Below are 21896 nucleotides of genomic sequence, written 5' to 3' on the forward strand. Positions count from 1 at the left end.
GCACTCCAGCCCGGGCGACAGAGCAAGACTCCGTCTCAAAAAAAAAAGAATGAAGAGATCAGGCTGCTTGTGGTTAATGACAGGTAAACCCACATGTGTATAATGGATGGTTTTCCTGAGTAGCTCTATGGAAGTTCACAGTCCAGGAAATGAGGAAACACATTATATATATAAATGTATTTTTTTTTTTTTGAGATGGGAGTCTTGCTTTGTTGCCCAGGCTGGAGTGCAGTAGCGTGATCTCAGCTCACTGCAACCTCCACTTCCCGGGTTCAAGCAATTCTCCTGCCTCAGCCTCCCGAGTAGCTGGGACTACAGGCACGGGTCACCACGCTTGGCAAATTTTTTGCACTTTTAGTAGAGACAGGGTTTCACCGTGTTAGCCAGGATGGTCTCAATCTCCTGACCTCATGATTCCCCTGCCTCAGCCTTCCAAAGTGCTGGGATTACAGGTGTGAGCCACCGCGCCCGGCCTATAAATGTATTTTTAAAGCATCCTGTAAGGTAGTCATAGGGAATGTGGATAACCTTTTTGCAAAATGGATACTTCCTGGCAAATTAATCCATTTTTATAGGTTTCTGAGTACAGAAGTTTCTTAAAGTGAGAAGTATTTCTGTTCACACTTTACATCTTGTATCTTATATAGTGCAGGTAATAGATAAGGCTGCACAAGAAATATTTATGAAATAAATGAATAACCTTTTACAGCTCAACACCAAGGAAAAGCCTTTTCATCCTCTAGAAAGATGACCAGCGTATTGGATCAACCAGTAATTATGATTGCCCAGCCCTGTTTTCTCTGCACACATTGAAGTAACTTTGTTCTTGTTTATCTGCTGTCCTAAGTGGTCCATGGCCCACACGGGCTCATCAGCTTGACACACTGTGGCAGGAATGCTGAGTACCGAGAACAAGGAACACAGTCACAAACACCAGGCCTGGGATAGCCCTGTTTCGGCCCCAGAAGCCGCCCTTACCTGGTAGCAGGTGCCCAGCTCTTTTCCGTTGGCTGAGAAGGACAACATGCCCATTGCCAGATCCACAAGACAGCCGATCTCCAGGTCCACGTTGCTCCGATTTGATCTCTGGGAACTGGCCACTATGTCCCCGCCCCAGACCATGTAGCAGTTGCTGCGTTTCACACTAGGAGCCAAGACAGGAAAAGGCAGAGAATCTGGACTGGGGCAGTTTGTAATCAAGACTCAGGAATGAAATGAAAATAGCTACAGACACTTTCCTAGGAAGCTTTCTGTTCAGCCCCAAATAATTTTTTTTTTCTTAATTGAGTTTATTTAGCTTCACCCCCATTTACTCAGACACCAACCACTCAGTGTAGGGGTGTGGCAATCTATTCAGGCTACCTCCTTCCAAAGAGCACAATGTTCAGAGAACTGTTTCCAGACTCAGCGTCAACACACCTTTGTGAAACAGATCAGGGAATGGTAGCATCCCACCACAGAGATGGGAAATTGAGGCATGGGGTGAATGACCACCTTTGGCAAACTTACATGGGCATTTGGAATAAGAGGCAGAAACAAAAGTCTGGGTTCAGAGTCCCAGTCTGGTAACCAGCGCAAAAGGCTGTAAAACACTTGAAAACTCAGGCCCACATTCCTCAGGATGGCCAGTCTGGGCTCCCTACGAAGTAGTTTTTCTCTGACACCTTGCCACTACCTTGACTTATATGCCCCTGTCCTTCCCAGTGCCTTGGAGTTCTGCTTCCCGCACTACTGGCTAACCATCAACTTAGGTGCCTTGCTTAGCTTTCTGTCTACCAACCCCCAGAATACAAAACTCCATTATAGGTATTTACACTTAAAATCAAACTGTAATAATGAAAAAGTCCTTAAGGCTCCAAAGCCCAATTCCTTAATTGTAGGATTTCACATCCCAGGTGAGCTGTGGAGATGTGCAGTGGCTGAAGCAATTCTCGCAGCTCCCCACCGTGGGCAAGAGACGACTGATTCTATCTCCTTCTAAACCCACACTGGTGTACTTCAGCTCAGGTACCTGGTCCCTCGAAGTGACATGACATGACTTTTCTCAAGTTAAATCAAAGGGTGACGCTCTACCTGATGCAAGAGCAGCTCCTTTAAACATCTTAGGGTCAGTGTGATGTGACTCAGCCTGGCTTCCTGTTGTGGTCCTCAGCATGGAGGGCAAGGCCACACAGGGGCAGGGACAGTACATCTGGCACCGTGGGGTGGGTAGATCCTGGAATAGATTCTGTCAACTCTGAGAGTTGCTTCACCTCTCGGGATGATGTTCTCATTTGAAAAACCAAGGGTTCACTTAGGATTCACCAAGGTTCCTTCTGCCTGTAGAAGTCTATCACTTTCTCCCTTGGTAAGCATGCATTAATTTCCTGTCCTCTCCTTTGGGGCAACAATGGGTCTGCTCACTTCCTGTGAAAGCCGTCATGCTCACTTCCTGTGAATGCCCTCATGCTCACTTCCTGTGAACGCCCTCCTCATGCTCACTTCCTGTGAATGCCCTCCTCATGCTCACTTCCTGTGAATGCCCTCAGGCAGGGGCCAACGCCAATAGCCTCTTTCAAAGAGTTATAGCATTATTAGAGTTCCATAACTGCAGCCATGTTAGTACTACTTTTTAGTGATTAAGATGCTAGCCACACTGATGACTAATACAGAATTCACTTAATAATGCATTCAAGCTGTGGGAATGTGAAGCAGTTGGCTTTGGTCATATATTAAAGACCTAAATTCAAAATGTCCTAAAGCATCTGTAAATGGATTTTGTATTTATTTCTTATTACGTAGGACAAAGAAGTAAGAATTATTGAATGTGTACCATATAGTATGTCTTCTCCTAGGTGCTAAAATGTTAGTTAATTTCCACAGTAAGTATGGCCACAGAGGCTCAGATAAATCAAGTAATCGATCTCATATGGTAGAGCCAGCAAACCGGAATTACAAACTCAAATGAGGTGGACACTTCTGCCTTTTCTTCTGGCTGAAGAACAAAGCCTGGATTGGTCAATTACTTTAGAATCCTTTCCTTTCCGATCTAAACCAGATGTTGCTCATAGCGTCTATTTTGGCTTTCATAATGATGGACATTCAGTAATGGGAATAATAATTATACAGCTGACCCTTGAAAAACATGGGTTTGAATTGCATGGGTCCATCATACATGGGTACACTTACAGGTGAATTTTTTTCAAGCACACATGGATTGAAAATACAGTGTTCACAGGGTGCAAAACTCACATATAGGGAAGGCTGACTTTTCCTATACCGGGGTTCAGTGCTGATTGCGGTGATTGAGTATGAGTGGATTTTGGTATGGGTGGAAGATGCTGGGGCAAATCTAGCTCAGATACCAAGGGATGACTGTAGTTGAAATTTATTGAGTGCCTGAGTTGAGGCACTGTCCTAAGAATTTTTCTATGAATTAACTTATTTAATCCTCACAATACTCCATGATAATAGAAACTATTATCCTCATCTTATAGATGAGGAAATCAAGGCCCAAGGAGATTAAGTGACTGGTCCAATGTCATACCCCTACAAACCCAGGCAGTTTTTTCTAAAGACAGCACTTTTTTTTTTTTTTGAGATAGAGTCCTGCTCTGTTGCCAGGCTGGCATGCAGTGGCACGATCTCGGCTCACTGCAACATTCGCCTCCTGGGTTCAACCAATTCTCCTGCCTCAGCCTCCCGAGTAGGTGGGACTACAGGCATGTGCCACCATGCCCGGCTAATTTTCGTATTTTCACTAGAGACAGGGTTTCACCATGTTGGCCAGGATGGTCTCGATCTCCTGACCCCATGATCTGCCCACCTTGGCCTCCCAAAGTGCTGTGATTACAGGGATGAGCCACCGTGCCCGGTCTAAGCCAGCACTCTTAACCAGCTGCTGGTCCCTCATGACAGTGACTGTGACTCACCTCTGGCCACTAGTCTTTGGTGAGCCAATATTCTCTAAAGGGCACTGGTTGCAAGACGTTCCCGTCTTTGTAGGGAGCAAAGGCCAGCTTGAAAAACAACTTACGACATCTCTACATATGGCTGTATAGGGAAAAGATGCTCCTGTACCTCACGTAGGTGGGGAACAGAGGGAAACCACAAGCCACAGTCTCCCGAGTCACCTCTGGAGCACATCTGGCCAACAATCCCTTCTCTGGCAGCGCCAGCAGACCAGTGGAGGGTATGGTGTGCCTAGAATGTGCTTGCCCCTAAAGTTTCCTAATTTCTATTTGGTGGTTATTATTCATGAAGTCTCAGTGTCTCTTTGATTCCTTATGCTTTCAACCATTATAAGCTCTTGGGAGGAGGAATTCTGAGTGTATTAGTTAGTGTGTGATGTGCTATATCTTTTTATTTCTTCTGAATCAACTTTTCTCAAGCACCCAGAGATTTTCTGTCTTGTTCTGATGTTGTAGAAATTGGGACTTGCCCAGAGGTCCTGGAAAAAACTCTGAGAGAGATCACGTACCCCCCACTGTCTGTCTATATTTTCCATCCCTGGGTCACAGTTTATATACATGATGAAATTCTTCTCTATTTTCACTAGCACTTTTTCTCACTGTCATAGTACTGGTTTGTTTATTTGAAGCCTGTACTTCATTTTCTCCTTTTAAGAGAGGCTGAGATGTTTCCTTCTTTGGGTGTGGGATGGAAGAAAAAGACTGGGGGGAGGGACTGAGAAGCCCGATGGCTAACCCTGCCACTTGGAAGCCCTCTTACCTTTCGTGCACCCGGCCTCTTTCATCCCCTAGGGTGACAGTCACTGTGCAGTTTTTATTCAGGTCAAACTTTTCACTGTACAAGTGATAGTCTGGAGTCACCCATCCGACCCAGACGCAGGATGGATCCTGTCCAGCAAAGATGCGGATGGCGTAGTAGCACTGCTGTGGAGAGATTGCAGACGGGGGTCAATGGCCCCCATCCAGTTGAGGAGAGGGGGCCCAAGAGGCAGAAATAACACAGCAGCTCACTTGGCCCCTTTTTCATTTCTGGAAAAGTGCACACTAGTAGAGGTAGACTACATGCTAGATCTGGAAGGCAGGCTGAATAGGGATTCTGGCTTCCTGATTTTTCCTTTCTATTTTGCTGTAGCATCTGGCAAAGCAAATGCTTAAGCTAATCTATCACCCTTTGCCCAGAAGACGTTGGTGCTGAAATCAGGAGATGCTGTGGATGGAAGCAGTGGCAACTGCTCAGAATGGCAGCACAGAGCCCTAACCCTCTCCTGGGCACCAGGGCAGATCTGGGCTGCAGGAGAGAGCGGGCACAGTCTCTGCCCTCAGAGAGAGTGGTCAAGGGTCAGAGTGTTCCTGTTACACTTTCTCCTTCTACAAGGAGGTCCAGTGTTTTTTTTCTGGAAAGTCTTGAAAGAGGTTGCTTAAGAAAGAGTTCATGTCACGGCCAAATGTGCTTTGTGTAGCTGTCACACTCAACTACAGGCAGTATTGAGAAGTACTGCAGTTTTTGGCAGGGCTCACACAGTTCATGGGGTTATCACTGTGTTACAACAATAGCTACAGCACTGAGGCAGGTGACTACCTCATCATTTTCCTTATGAAACTGAGCAGATTCATTCTTAATGAAGTGGCTCTTACTTGTAGTCTGTCAAATTTTCTTGACCGGAAGAAAAAAGGGTCAGCTAGACAAGCCTGGGTTTAAATCTTGACACTGCCAGGTATTCATCATGTGACTCTGGACAAACCATTTGTCCTCTCTGTGCAATATATTATCCATTTCAGGGCTTGCTGATTAATTTTAAATGAATTAAATGGAGATTAAATGGGAAGGTGACAATGTGCCAAGCACAGTGTCCCACACACACTAAGTGTGTGATTCACTGCAGCAAGAATCTTACTCCTGATGAAGGTGAACCTACAAATTCAGGATTGTTGGATAACTTTACAGAAGGGTTGACACACATGCACTGCTTCCATAAACTTTTTTTTTTTTTTTTTGGCCAGACGCTAAAGAAGAATGAGCAAAAGAAAGAAAAATCAGGAGGTACTTTTTGACTACTGTCTAGGGACCAAAAGTAGCTTCCATTTTCTGCGCTGGCTTCTTGCTCTTCTTCTCATTTGATTGCTGTTAACATCACTCCTAGTATTGCACAGAGACATGGGGGAGCTGACTCACAAAAGTTTACACAAAAAATGCAAACCAAAAGACTAAATTGAGCGCCCTCCACTGATACTCATTTCAATCAGAAAGGCAGTGTTGGGTTCCTGATGGCAAATGGGCAACAAGTACCCAAAGATGCCCAATTAGGAGCTCCAGGTAGAGCTTTTGCTTTGCACTGAGTAACTGTATTTCTTTCCCCCACTTGAGAAATGCCATAGATGTGTTCTGGAAGCATCAAGATGGATATTAAAAGACAGAGTAATTGGCAATTAAAGAGGATCTCTAGACAGATCTTTGCTGTAAGGGGCATATTACCAGGCACAACGAAGAATCAAATAATTAAAACCATAATTGAGCACATTTACTTACTGTTGTTGTATGAGAGAGTATTTCTTGCATCTGTTTCCTGGGGGAAAGATAATCCATGTTTTAGTTATTCAGCTGTTTAGAGAATCCCACAGTTCCGACAGTCAATTGATCTACCTTTAATGATCAAGGCAAGTTTAAGAAAGTGGCTACTTCCTAGACACAAGTGATTGCAACTAGTCTTGGGACTGTTCATTTGTAAGCTGTTAACACAAGGCAGGGATGCGACTCCCAACTCTTATCCCTCAGCCCAGATGGTAAGTTAGATGGTAAGTTGAGAGTGAGGATAGAAGACTGCAATAGTACAAGCAGAGATACCTCTGAATAGGTTATCCTATTCTCTCAAGCAGCTGTGCTTGTTTAAAGGCTTGGTAGAAAGCAAAACACTAGAGGAAACCCCAACAAGACGGCTCCAGGCAGCAGACATACATCAATGATTAAAAATAGACATCAGGGGAAAGAAAGACAGCAAGAAATATATTCCTTATCAGGAAGAAAGAAGACACATTGCCCATGAATCACACAGCTGCAGAGTTGGACAATGCCCATAGTTATGCAAAGGAGGCAGTATCTGCCTCCAGAAACTTCTCATTACACACAAAACCAAAAATAATTGCACCCTCTTATGCCCTCACAAAACACGGGAGTTGTAGGCAGCAAGGAAGGTAGGGGCTCCGAGTTCAAGAAGAGCAGCAACTTTTCCACCAGATGCGTCTGTTTAGCATGATTGGCCCCTTAATTATGTACGGCACAAACACACACGTGTACTTGCATGCACATGTGTGCACACATATTCTTTCTTTTTTTTTTTTTTTTTAACCTGGCTGAAGGCAGAGAGTACCCTATCTATGGAGTTCCTCTGGTGAGTTAGGGTAAAAAGCAGAAAACCCACTTTACAGCAGATACAATGAGTGCCTCTGAGAACCGGAGGCCTCACCCTCACCTTTTCTGGAAGGCTTCACTGTCCAGACAGGGGCTGTGGCTGAAGGAAGAGTGGCACTCAACAGGCATGCTCAAGCGGCAGTAGATCATGTCGGCATTGCTATGCTGTGTGCCAAATGTCTTATGGGTCACCTTGAGACACGGAGGGCTGTCCATGGTGCCATCAATCCTCACGACCTGGAAACAGGACGAGTCCTTACCTTGACATACCAAAGGGCCTGACCTTGACCCAGTCCTTTCTTCCCTCGTGGACGTGCACATGGCAAGGCATTCTGTGAACTACAGAAGTAAGCTGTGTCCAGTGATAATCAAACTATGATTCTCATCATTACTTGGGCCTTGTCCTGTAGGAAGAAACAGATCTGCTCCCGGCTAGGGAAACTAGAGATTTAAAAGCGTGCTCACTGGGTTCTCTGTAAGGCCAAGGGTGGAGAATAAATGTGCCAGAGTGGGGTGGCATCTGGCAGACACAGCATAGTGTTCACAGAGGCTAACCTTTTAGGGCAGGGGGCAAGTGGCTAAAGAAGATAATCTTTCCAAGGGCTGTGCTTGTCACTGGGCATGAGAACATCTAAGAGAAGGGGCAAAAGTAATCTCAAAGCTCAGGAAGGATGTCCAGCTCCTGAGGAGGGCACCCTCCCAGCCCAGCCCCGCTCTCATCTCTGCCACAGTCATGGTCTGAAGGCTGAGGCTCCTGGAGCCTCCTCCCAATACTGGAGAAAGCCGCGGTTCCTAGGCACAAGCATTGCAGGGCGCACAGTTGGGGGAGAAAAGGTCAGAAATGGATTTTTGCAATGTGTGTGGAGAGGGAAATGCGGGTATACAGGGGAAATGAACTGAGGCTTACAATAATAATTTTCTTATAATCTGAGCCTCTTTGATCTCTGGAGAGCTGTTCTTGTCCCAGGTCCTATGAGAATACTTCATATTTGTATGGTTTCTATATTTTTCTAAGCAGAGGGCCTCTAGGGGTTTATGACCTCCAAAAGTTTAAGAGTCACTTTCCTAAAGTAATGGTTAGGGAGGAATCAGAGAAATAAAAGTCTCTACTATTTAACTGAGGAAGAAAGTGGGGCATTAAGGTTGATGCTTGTTGAATTCAGATGGGAGGATGAGTGAAGGAACTTACAGGGAGGTTGAAGCAAACCACTGAATCTACCTTGACTACAGCTGCAATGGGGCTGATGTGTCTGGCATTTTTTTAAATCAACACTCTTCCCCCATCCACCACGGAAAAACCATGGTCTGTGAACCAAAACAGAGGCAAGTCTAAGTCGGTGTAGGGCCAGAACCAAAGTTAGACTCCTTACAATCTTTGGCCCCTCTCTGCTCCCCCTAGAAGATGGGATAGATTACTCAATGATCACACGTCAGCTTAAAATCTGGGCGACACTATCTAAAAATTAAATAGGTCCTACAAGACATCAAGTCATGGGTGGGTAAGAACATACATGTTCAGTACACATAATCTTGAATATAGGTACTGAACTTTTACATTTTTTTTTTTTTTTTTTTTCTGAGATAGAGTCTTGCTCTGTCCCCCAGGCTGGAGTGCAGTGGCGCGATCTCACTGCAAGCTCCGCCTTCCGGGTTCACACCATTCTCCTGCCTCAGCCTCCCGAGTAGCTGGGACTACAGGCGCCCGCCACCACACCCAGCTAATTTTTGTATTTTTAGTAGAGATGGGGTTTCATCATGTTAGCCAGGATGGTCTTGATCTCCTGACCTCGTGATTCGCCTGCCTCAGCCTCCCAAAGTGTTGGGATTACAGGCGTGAGCCACCTCGCCCAGCCTAAATTTTTTAAATAAAAAAACTGCTTCAAGAGACAGGGTCTCTCTCTCTGTCACCCAGGCTACAGTGCAGTGATGTGATCATAGCTCACTGCAGCCTCGAACTCCCGGGCTCAAGGGATCCTCCCACCTCAGCCTCCCAAGAAGCTGGGATTACAGGTGTGAGCCACCACACCCAGCCTGAACTTAAAAAAAAAAAAAAAAAAAGTTTAAGGTCTCCGGATACTATATTACTATGACAATACAGTATAGGAACATCCAGAGCAAATGCAGTGGACCAAAATGTTGAGAGTCGATCTGCAGGGTTGTATGTGCAAGGCTGCTGTCTCTCGTGAGATGCCACTGGGCGGCCCCAATTAAGGTGCCTGCAACTGCAGCTCTGAGGGTCAGCAGGGAGGTGGCTGGTAAGTGGCCAGGGCATGGACTCAGGTAAGCAGCTGCCTGTTGACAGGAGACCTAGGGGGAGCTTCAGGCCTTGGCCCACCTGACCTGCCAGGGCCACACACATTGTGTAACATTACCTCTATGTGTGGATGGTCCTTTGGCACGTTGACAAACGTCGGGAGGCGCTTGCTGAACCACATAGCAACATCTCTGTTCATGTTGACAGCAAAAGGCTCAAAGCCCTCTTGGAGACCACACATGGTATAAAACTTGAAGGTACTGGCATCTGTCCCAAGATTCATGCGGCCAATCTGAGACAGCCCCAGACAGCAGATGGGCACAAAGCCTGTAGAATAGTTAGAGAACCCTGCTTTAGCCCGAGGGCACCATCCCAGGACACTGTGAGGAAGCTGAATCAGTTCTTCCTTAAGGGCTTTGACTCCCAGTAGGACAGATGGGACACAATCCTCTTTTTCTTTTTTTCTTTCTTCCTGGCACATAAAATCAACAACAGGAGGCCACCATGGAGGCCACCACTGCCCATGGTACATGGGAAAGAAAAGTGAGCTTGGTTCAAAATGATTTGGGGAAAGCATCCAGTTAAGAATATTCTTAAGATATAAATAACTATCAACTGGAAAGGCAAAACCAGTAAGAGAAAAAGTGAAATTCTTTATCTGTCCCTTAGTTAAAATTGATTTTCGGCCCTGGGAAAATTTAAATACTACCCAGAACAGTGCAGTGAGCCTAAAGAATGACTTGGTGAGATTTTTGCCACAAAAACAAAAAGACCGGTAACTATGTGAGATGAAGAATATGTTATTTTGCTGCACGGTAGTAGCCTTTTTACTATCTCTATGTATTTCATAACATCACGTTGTATACCTTAAATCTACAAAATAAAATTTATTTAAAATAAAAAAAATGACTTGGTTCAAGTTGCCCAAGTTTTCTGGACCCCAGCATCTTCCCCAGTGACGTGAGCGGTCCTTCACATTTTGAGAGTAGGATTCTAAGAAGTTTTAAATGCTAGCACTATGATTGTGCTTGTTAACAAAATACAATTTACAAACACCCAGTCTCCTAGCCCACGGTCCTCCTCGTTGCCTACTCAGGAAGGCAGAGTTTCAAGCAGGAGCCAGAGAAAGCTCTTCTCTTCCTTCCTACAGCTATCATCTCTCCAAGCTCACATCTGCAGCCTGATCATATTAAAAAACTACCACTCAAAACAGACCAAAGCCGAAGTTCAAATTGTTTGGCGTTCTTGTTTGTGGGCTATTTATACATCATAATTGTGGACCAACAAATCAGCAACACAGGGAAAAGCGCTAATTATGTTGGATTTGGGAGGATGTGAGAGGCAGGGAGGCGGCTGGAGGACAGCTGGAGGCTGTAGAGTGTGCCTGGAAGGGTAGGAGTAGTTCTGGGGCTGCTGGATGAGGCAGGGGCTGGAGGCCCCTACAGAAGAAAGTGGTGTTACTCCCTAGGATAAGAGTGGTCATTTCAGGGGACATTTAAAGGCCAATTTTGGGAGCATTTACATCTAACAGTAAAAACTTTCTTTCATAGACACCAAGGCCAAGATGCCCTCTTCCTAGATGGGAGGCTTATATACTATTATCTAAGCCACGAAGTTTCTATGTAAAGAATAAGTTACATAAGTGAAATGTAAATCTCTTGCAAGCTATGTGGTTGCTTTTAGAAACTATAAACTCACTTAGGATGCAGACGCGTTTAATACCGTGTCTAAATAAGAGAGAATATCAATGTGATCCTAGCAAAACGGCAGTGATGTGTGTACAAAAAGCCTCCTCGCAGTGCTGCCAACTGAGGACAGACTAGGACCCCTACCTCTCAGGACAGTCAATGGACTGGTCAGTGGATGTTGCATACCTGTGCATGTAACATCCTGAGCACTATTATGCTTCTGGTATTTTTGTGACAGGGGCTGCAATGGATGAAACCATTTCCTTTCTATAGACAGACATGTTTATAAATAAAGAACCTTTGGAAATCTGAATACAGTGTAGAATAATTGCTTGCCAGTAGAATTTGTAGGCTCCCCATTGGGAAAGATGGTTTTGCTATGTGCCATGACAAGATGTGAAGGAAGAAGAAACTATCCCCATCCCAAGGAGCTTACAGAAGTGGAGACAAGGTATGGAATATAAAACAGTGAATGTGTTTGCCGTAAACCATCCCTCATCTCAAGACAGTATTTTGGTTATTCTACTAAGGGAGGTAACTAAACCAGGAAAGCCACCAGTATAGGTTTATCTTGGAGCCACGAACATGAAGATCATGAAACAGTCCAGCTCACTGGACTTGTTGTGCTCACTCTGTTTGATGTGAGCAGAGAATAGGACAGCTTAAGAAAACCCCCCTATTCCATTCTTCTCCATGAACCTGGGTGGTGCAATAAGTGAGCAGCAGGGCTGAAAGCCTCAGTGGGAAGCAGCAACAATGAGGATTTGACCTCAGGACATAAAAATAATGTCCTAGTCACAGACCCGTTGACAATGTAAGGGGGAAAAGGTGATAATTGCATAAGACTTCTTTCTTTTTCTAAGGATGTTGAGCTCCTCCTCATTCCTAAGCATCAGTAGAGAGGACAGCACTTTAATAAGGCTAAAACTAAGGACATGAGGAGTTAATGGACTTGACCAAGATCACGGGAAGGGCAAGTGACAAAATGGGATGAGATCCTTTATCCTCGAGTCATAGGCCAGCTGCCAGTCAGTGTGGGAGAGGGAGTGAGTGTTCAGGGGACGAATGCCCCAGATTTAAACGGTAGTTATGACTGGGCCAGAGGACTGCATTCACTAGGGAGTAAAGTGTTGCCCCTGTGGGGCAGAAGCCTTCTCTACAGGGAGAGTTGCACACTCCAAGGGAAAAGACAGGGTGTAACGAAAGTCATGGACGTAAGAGCAATGGGAGGCACAGAGTATTGGGGACCTCCGGGAGGCTAAGTGGAGGCGGCTGGGACATGTCTGTAAAACAGCAGCAGAAAAGCTAAATCTAAGGCTTGAGTCAGAAAAGAGAACATCCGAAAGGACAGAGAGGAAAGGTTAATTTTCATAAAGCACCAGCGCTTTCTCCTGGAGAAAATGATTCGATAACTAGATACATTTAATCAGCTCCCTCCACCTGGCTAAGGAGGATCTAGCTAATATCTGCATTTCTAAAACTTCTTTACTTGAGGCATTTAAAAATCTTGTAATTTTATAATTCTTCATGAAAGATAGATAAGGGGGAACAACCATGGCATGCGAAGCCACAATAGCGAATATTTACCAAATACCTTGTAAATGTCAGGCTTTGTGCTCTACAGATACATCTCATTATGATGTCAGTTTTACAGATGAGGAAACTGAGACCTAGAAAGTGGACTTGCTCAACATCTGCTACCTGGTAAACTGCAGAGTCCGCATGTGAACGAAGCTGCCTGAGCAGGAGTCCACAGCAAGCAATGGGGACTGAGGCCAGGATGCCTGCTTTCTAATTGTCATGTAAGCTAACTTGCTTTGTATCAGTTACATTGCTTTTCAAATGATTTTCCGTGTCAGGTAGTTCACCTGTTTGTCTCTAGATTAGACAGATGGAGACCCATGACCGCAACACGCTCCAGGGCCCTTAGAGGAAAAGGGCTACCTGTACACAGCCCACTACATGGCACTCTAGAATTCACCTGGTTAAAGGGACCCACTGGGCAAGGTCATGTGGCATTACTATCTGACTGTCACGAAGAAGGATTTCCATGTTGCACACAGCTTAATTAACCCATAGCCTCAAAGGAGACTGGAGAAGACGAAAAATAAGAGGGAAAAGAATACCACCTCCCTACATGCAGCCTAATAGATGCAATCATGCTGACAACTCTGCAGAGGCTTGAGAAGAAAATCTGCAAACGGCACAGTCTTCAGCCAAGTTGTATACAGAAGTTCTTGTCCCCGGAAAGCAATGGCAAGAATATATGCCTTTATATTTTGTAGAGGACCCCCCAGTTCTGATACACTCGGTATTATAAGGCCTCATACTGGTTTTCTGATTAGGAAGAGGGAGAGCAGGAGGGTAATCTTATAATTCCGGGAGATTGCAAAGACACCAGCGCTCTCAAAAATCCAAAGGAGAGATCCATTTTCAAACCATTTTAAACTAAAGGAACACAAAAAAGAGAATAGCTACCAGCAAGGGAAAAGCTGACATCTTAGAGACAGGGAGGTAGATGAGCGCTCAGACCGTTCCTGGGGTGTTTCTGGGAGTTCTGTCCAGCAGCACATGTTGTACCCCTTCCTTCCCATTTCCTGCTAAGCTTTGGAAAGACAGAGTTACAGGACAACACGGAGACGGTCACAAGCCTTGCAGAAAACAAAGGAAACAATAGGCCACGCTCCCCTGCCGCAGCCACTTTCTGAAACACAAGACCCATCTGGAGAGAGAATGACAGGGGACCCTGGGTACCAGCGTGCGTGCCTGCAGCTGGCAGTGATGCTTCCCGCAGATAAGTTTCATTTTCTGCCTATTGAAAAGCTGCCAACAGAAACGAGGGATCTGTTAAACCTGACAGGTCAATGAGCAGGAACAGCCTGGGGGGCTGCCCCTGCAGACACCAAAGCTGTAACAGGAGGCAGGAGGTCCCTCGGGGGAGTGCCTGGCAGAGAGGCACGGGAGACCACACCAAAGCCTCTTCCCGGTGTCACATTCTGAGGTCTAGCAGGATGTTCCGGATTTTATCTTCCTTTCCTTTAAACAGAGGAAAAGAGAAGGCTAATAGCAAAGGGTTTGCTTTGGAGGCCTCTGAGCTCTCAGATACTTCTGGGTGACAACACTGAGAGCTGTGATGGTCCAGTCCAGGGACCAGCGGAGGGAACATTAATTAGAAAACTCTAATGAAGCAGATAAAGGCATATGATCTATGATGCATAAGAGGATGGAAATGACAACTTATAAGTAAGCCAGAGGTAAAAACAGCCATGAACTACCATATCTGCCCCCACTGCTTCCCAAAAAGGGCAAAAGGCTTCCCATGGCCAAGCTCCCACTGGGGTAATGGCTGAAATCAAAGCTGACATGCTGGTGACCAGAACAACACAAGCAAGCAGGACATGTTGCTTTATGGGGTGGGGGGTGGTAGGCGCCACAATGCATAACATGTTTTATTTTCAACAGATGCTTTTCCTAACAACTCAAGGCAAGAACTGCTACCTCTTTCCACTTGACACAGAGAGAAGAGAGACGCTATGCGGTTATTCCAGGCCTTTGGGCTACTGTTATCAAAGAATGGCACGTCGACTTCCTTATAACTACCCTTCCACCAACTCACAAGCCACTGCAGAACTGAAAGAGCTTTCCAATTATCTTGTCTCTGTTATTAAAGTGCATTGTAATACGGCAGTATAATGTGCTAACACATTACCGTACAATTCTATTATTAAACAGCATCCTAATAATACTTTGTTATTCTGAAGGTCAAATCACATCCCTGTACACAATAGGCCTATGGGACATTACTTTGATTACAATACAGATGCTCTCTAAAAGCAGGGATATGCTCAAATATCCCTCCCCTTTATAGTATTCCTCTGCTCAAACCCCAAAACGGCCCCTCATTTCCTAGAGGGTGAAGTCCAGGGGTGCTTGGTTCAGAGAAGACAATAGCTTCTTGAACGAAAAGGCTGAGTCTCAATATTTGAGCCTATAATCTGCACCTCATCTACCTTTCCAGCGTCATCATCCATACATTCCAAATACAAATCTTCTACCCTTTCCTGTAGCTTCCTGGAGCCACAGAACTACTCTTGTTACATCCCCTGATAGGACTAGCCTTCTCCTTACACAGAGACATCTCGTATTCTTTATTTAACATGCAATTCAAATACCATTCATACACGCTTTTCATTCTGTATTAGTCACTCGCCATTGATAACTTACTGTTCTGCATTATCATCTTTTTTACAACAAATGAGCTCCTGAATACTGCTACTACCCACATTTGCATATGCTTTAGACCACTCTGCTCTCACACTTCAGCGTGCATGCAAATCACCAGAGCGTCACGTCAGAATGCAGATTCTGATTCTGGTCTGGGGTTGGGATGAGATTCCTCATTGCTAACAAGCAGACCATACCTTGACTATCAAGGCTTTGGACTTTACAAAGTTCTTGTAACTCTACACAACATACGAGATCCTTATCTCCTCCTCAGATTTCAACAGACAAGTACCCTCTTCCAGTTCACACAATAGTAGAGCCTGGAAAAGGCCCTGATGTTTGGACTCTGTCTATCCCAAAGAATGACTTTCCTTGGAGATGTGCCTGAATCTCCGAGGCTGTTTTCCTCCTGGCTTCGGAAGGAGGGCACTGCGTGACGGGGGTGCTTGGGAAGCACCTGGTGGTCCTTGTACACTGCCCTGATGTCCACCCACAGAAACCCTCTCCTTTGCCTCTGAACCAGCACACAGGCCATTCCTTCCTCTGGCAACATCGTTCTCACCTGTCTCCAAAAACAGAGTTATTTCTCTAAAACTTGGATTTTAAACCTCTTTGGAAGGTATTAAAATGACCCCATTTGACATTCGTCATTTATCTTTTTAGGAAAATATGACTGGGAAGCGTTTTATGTCTCCAAATATTTGGCTCTTAGAAAAACCTTGAAAGGTACAGTTGGATATGCATATTTTAGATAACAGGTGTCTGAAAAAAAGTGCAAAAGTCATTTATAAAGCCAAAAAGGCTCTGGAAAGAGCATGTATATTACACACACACACTTTCATGTATTTGTGCTCTCTTCCTATGCAGTTATATCGTTTTAGCTTTCTAGGTAGGAAATGTTTCTTCCTGTAAAGTCTCAGAAATTTAGGGCTACAAGGAGCCTTCATCATTTCCAGAGAGGAAAATGAGTCCCCAAATGGATAAATAAAGTCAACTAAGATGTCCCGGGTAGGCAGGAGCAGAGGCAGGGTGAGAGTCCAGGTCTCCTGACCCAGAACAGCCCCCTTCTCATCCGTGAGGAGGAAACAGTGTGGCAAAGCACCAGGCACAAGGGCATTCACACAGCAGCTGTTAAGTCACTGCCGTTGAATTTTATATCTGTGAAGAGCATTAGATTTTATTTCATCAATCCTTATATTCTCCAATATAGATGAAGAAAGTAAAGCCAAGAGAGGTCAAACAAATACGCTTTGGGAGCCAATGAGCTTGTTAGGAGCAAGTCTACTGACTTGCATTACACTGTTTCCCCTACATACTAAGAGTCCTGTGTACGTAATGTAGTTATATAGACAAGAAATAATAAGCTCCAATTCCTCCTTTGTGTAGCTGGAAGCATGCCCCTGACTGTGGTCTATTCATGGACATTAAAAAATGCAACTCCGGTTGGGTTTCACAGTGTGTCTGAATTTCAAAATAAATTCTATTTCATTCAAGGAAATAGCTAAGTCTAACTTTCGTGTTTCAATGGTTCTCTTCAAAGCATCAAGTTCAATTAAACAAACATGCAGACTGACAATTCAAATCAGAATAAAAGGATAATTCTTTAATTCACTGATTTTTCTCTCCTGTCAAGGACATTAGTCGTATACAATAAGCATTTTCTTTGTAGTACTGGGAAACCTGGAGAATCTTAAAATGCCAAGACACAGGGCTTCTTGGTTAATGCATCTGAGAGTTCAGAATTTATATGTATGCTGCACACACCAACTATCACTATTATCTCCCCTAATTCTTTGAAATTGCTAGTCTAAGGGATCGTCTTCACCATTAGGGTTTTCAAACGGGCAAAGGATAGTGTAGGCTAAATAAGGAAGTAGAGGAGTTCGCTCAGCTTTCCCTGTATTTTCCTCCAGCCTCATGGAGCTGGGGTTGGCAGAGGGTGTTAGATTTACCATTCTCAATCTCGTAGTCAGCGAAGGCAAGTTCAGAGCCTTTGTTGGTGATCAGCAGCTCCCCATTCAGTGTGAAGATCATTGAAGCATCATCCAGGTTAATCATACATCCGACCACATCTCCTGGCTGCCAGGTACGCCCAAAATACCCACTTCCTTGATGCCAACGCTGGCCCTAGAAAACAAGACTCTAGGGCTTAGAGTAATGGAGTTTCTAGAGGCCCCTGCAGATGGATAAATGACCGTATCTGCATTATCTCCTAACTAGTAGTGGTACATGATTTCTAGGGGGCACTCAAGGATAACCAACAAGGAGGAGTGGTCTATGTTATAAATGAAACCAAGACACACAAGGTAGCCCAAGTCTCTTGTTCTAGTCACAGCCATGGCAATAATCAGGATTCTCTCTAGGGAAAACTGGTAAGATTTCCTGACATACTGGCTTCATAGTGATCTCTGTGTCACCCCTGGAGTTGAGTCAATGGGCTTGGGTGCAAAACCAGATATGGAGGTGATTGTAGAAAGGATTTGGGGTACAGTGCTCCCCTTCAACAGAGTGAAGAGCAAAGAAACAGTCACCAGGCGATGCTCATTCTATGTTTACATTAGCCAGTGGTGGTGGCCACTCACTTTGAAGTCAGAGATCCAGTAATTTGAGCTTCCAGAAAAATGTTTGGAGAAGGAAAACTTGGTCTGAGGATGTGTGTTTGCTAGATATATGGACTCACCCTGCTGCCTTCAAACACAAAGGCTTGGTCATCGGCCCCCAGCTCGACATCAGGCCGACAGCCTGGCCTGGCCCAGCCAACTCGCATGTCTCCTCCAGTCACCACCTCAAACTCAAAATACCACTTTCCAGATCTCACGGCATAAGATCGCTCAACCCGGAAAAATCGGATCTTGTCTATGCTGACTTTCTCCACAGCCGAGTCAGCTATTGGGAGAAGGAAGGCGAACAGAGGGTGTGGAACGGAAAGAGAAAACATAGGCCTTTAATAATTCAGTAGCACTACTCAAAAGAATTTGATGAGACCATCTGAGACTGACCATAGGTCGACTACTATCCAATATGGCGTTCTGTTCATAATAGATCATCATTATCATCACCATACGAGCTACCATTGACTGCGGGTTGCTTCATAGTAGATCTTTTAGAGACCATTTCTCAGTTTTCCCTCACAATAAACCTATGAGGTAGCTAATATTGTCTTCATTTTACTGATGAAGAAATTCAGGCTCAAAGAGGTAAAATCATTTATTCAGTGCCACAGAGCCAATGAACAGAGGAGCAAAGGTATAAACCCAGATTGGACTTCAAAACCATCCCCTTAACGATGTACAATTCTGCCCACGTGGCCTACAATACCTCCTGGGGCATGGGATGACGATAACATGCTCATCCATTTTAAGCTGTTGTTCAGATTTTAATCTGAACAAGCTTTTAATTTGGAGATGTGATTACCTGATCTAGAAGTAAGCTGATATTCACATATTTGGAAAATAAGAGCAAAAAACAGTGACTTGGTTTTTGATCAGGTATTCTGAAAAGCTCAGCTACCCTAGAAGATAATCTATTCCTTGTGGGAATAAGACATAGAAGTGCTCATTGCAGAAAATCTGTCAATGGGATCATGGTTTACATCAAACATGGTCTCCCAAATAATAATAATAATAATAAAAAAAACACACCATTTAGTCTAGTGCTCTTCGGCCCCAATACTATTTCCAATGGTACAAGTTAGACCTATTGGAAGTTAGGACACCCCAAGAGGAGGACCTGTTTAGTAAACTGGGGCCAGAATAAACACTCTCAACTCATTACCTAGTTCTTGGTCTGATGGCTCAATGTTATATCCATAACCAACAAAAGTGCGCACAGCTTCCCGCAGGCTGTCCCTGTTTGACTTCTTGGTACGCTCGTCCAGTAACGCATATGGCACCAGACGGGGATTTCTTTTGTTCTTCAAATCCTATGTGAAGCCAGAGAAAAAAGGTGCCAAGAAAACATTTTACCTTCACCACAGTTCGCCCTGTTCACATATTCCCAGCAACAGTCCTGGCTTTCTGGCTGCTCTAGGTCTATGAGCGTTTCCCTCAGTGCCTTCACATTTACCAATGTACATACTTGTCACTTCTTCTCCAGATTAAATGACTATAAATGGAAACATTTTACTAATGCTCAAAGCTAGCATTAAAAAGTACTTTTGGCCGGGCGTGGTGACTCATGCCTGTAATCCCAGCACTTTGGGAGGCCGAGGCGGGCAGATCCCTTGAGGTTAGGAGTTCGAGACCAGTCTGGCCAACACGGTAAAACCCCATCTCTACGAACAATACAAAAATTAGCTGGGTGTGGTGGTGAGTGCCTGTAATCCCAGCTACCCGGGAGGCTGAGGCGGGAGAATCACTGGAACCCAGGAGATGAAGGTTGCAGTGAGTTGAGGTCAGGCCACTGCACTCCAGCCTGGGTGACAGAGCGAGAGTCTGTCTCATTAAACAGAACAAAACAAAAACACTTTTAATAATACCAGCCTGTGAATAAAATGAAGCAACACAGAATTGGTTAGAAACCTCCATTCCAAAGGCAAAGCAGATGGAGATTTGTATAACGATTTCCCTATGAAAGATCAGGTCATGATTTAGGTTGCTATAGCCTCCTCATGACAGCTTAACAGGCCTTCATGGAGAAACATCGGAAAAGGTGGCAGAGCCACAGTGTGTTCATTTCATGACAGAGGACACACATTTGTAGTAATCTCCCTCTCAGTTCCTTAGGAGGGACTAAGAAGACAATAGGGACAATTGTAGAGATAACTCACCCAAACTCTTAAGTATAACAAGCTGTTTTGAACCTCTTCACTCTGCTGCTCCTCCTCCCCCCATAGTTTCCACAGTTGTATTCTTCCTGGCTTCCAGATGTGTGCAGGTTTGGAGGCTCCAGTATGAATTCGCTAATGTGCACATAGCCGCTCCTGAACTTCCCTGATACTAACCCTACCACTGGTGATTACTAAGATGAGAGAAACCACCTCAGGGAAAGAGGCGTGCCAGGGGTTTTGGGACTAAACTCTATCTAATTTCTTGCTGTGCTCTGGCTTTCAAGCTGCCTCCTGCTCAGGCCAAGACTTCTACCCAGAAATCGTTGGCCCAGTGGACTGAAGTAAGGAGGCAAAAGCTTTTGGGCAGTTGGTTTGCTGCTCTGCTGGGCTAGCTTCCCCTCCGTTTCGTCCTCACCAGCAGATACGTGGGACTATCCCAGACATACTGCTGAGCTATGATGTGACCATTACAAATTCTGTCCAGCCCCGTGATTCCATAAATAATGAACACACTGAGGTGTGAGGGACAGAGTGCAAACGCAACCTCTTCCTTCTGATCTAACACACACCAAAGCAAAATGGCATGTGGATGGATGATCCTATCTTCTAACTTTGCCAGCATGCCTGACCCAGCATTTCTCACCTGTTGGATGCCATAGGTCCATCCTTGTTTTATTCGGTCTTTTGCCCAAACATTGTGTGCATTTTCTGCAAGCTTATCCACTAAAATTTCTTGAGGAGGTAACAGCTTCACATCAGACAAATCCAAAGGGGCTGGCTTATAGCCATTGGACATCATATAGCTACAAGTAAATGTAAAAGTGCACAGTTTTAACAGATCTCCATGAGTTTCTCATTCCAGATTTTAGACCAAGAGCACATGGTAAGAATGCTATGCAAATAAGGCTATGGTCACAGGTCCCACTCTTTGGCTGAACGAATAGCTCAGCTCTGTTTCAAGTCTATAGATGCAGCCCCCAATCTACCATCCTCCTTCCCAACATATATAACATATTTCAAAGAAGACTTGAAAAAAGCAGATGGTCAGTACAAACCATCTTTATTTCTAAGAAAACTACCCCTGTTCTCTACAAATAATGGGCACATTCAGTATGCTGCAACATTACCAGAAGCCCGTCATCCCACTACAAAAACACAAGAAGTCAAAACCAAGGTCTTGTTGGCAAATGTCTTCTTACAAATCAGCACAGAATAATCACTCAGTTGAAATGTAAAGGTTAAACTTTTACTTTCGGAATTAAAAAAAGGGCCCGGTGCGGTGGCTCACGCCTGTAATCCCAGCACTTTGGGAGGCCAAGGTGGGTGGATCACGAGGTCAGGAGATCGAGACCATCCTGGCTAACATGGTGAAACTCCGTCTCTATTACAAATACAAAAAATTAGCCGGGCAGGCTGGCAGGAGCCTGTAGTCCCAGCTACTCAGGAGACTGAGGCAAGAGAATGGTGTGAACCCAGGAGGTGGCGGAGCTTACAGTGAGCCGAGATCGCATCACTGCACTCCAGCCTGGGTGACAGAGCAAGACCCTGTCTCAGAAAAAAAAAAAAAAAAAAAAAAAAAAGAATGATGTCAGAGAATTTTTGAACT

The 21896-nt window shown here is 44.8% G+C and overlaps 1 protein-coding gene across 1 annotated transcript in view; it reads right to left on the reverse strand.

Moving 5' to 3' along the window:
• RYR3 (ryanodine receptor 3) overlaps positions 1 to 21896 on the reverse strand; it is a 404874-nt gene that overhangs the window by 219018 nt on the left and 163960 nt on the right. Inside the window, exons 24-32 of the mRNA XM_031935734.1 lie at positions 20934 to 21093; positions 19297 to 19444; positions 18203 to 18408; positions 17475 to 17649; positions 9729 to 9937; positions 7418 to 7593; positions 6478 to 6514; positions 4711 to 4874; positions 979 to 1144 (exon numbers count right to left, since the gene is read on the reverse strand). Coding sequence (XP_031791594.1) covers positions 979 to 1144; positions 4711 to 4874; positions 6478 to 6514; positions 7418 to 7593; positions 9729 to 9937; positions 17475 to 17649; positions 18203 to 18408; positions 19297 to 19444; positions 20934 to 21093 — 1441 coding nt within the window. The remainder of the gene's footprint in view (positions 1 to 978; positions 1145 to 4710; positions 4875 to 6477; positions 6515 to 7417; positions 7594 to 9728; positions 9938 to 17474; positions 17650 to 18202; positions 18409 to 19296; positions 19445 to 20933; positions 21094 to 21896) is intronic.

Source organism: Piliocolobus tephrosceles, chromosome 6 (assembly GCF_002776525.5).
Source record: "Piliocolobus tephrosceles isolate RC106 chromosome 6, ASM277652v3, whole genome shotgun sequence".
Lineage (NCBI taxonomy): Eukaryota > Metazoa > Chordata > Mammalia > Primates > Cercopithecidae > Piliocolobus > Piliocolobus tephrosceles.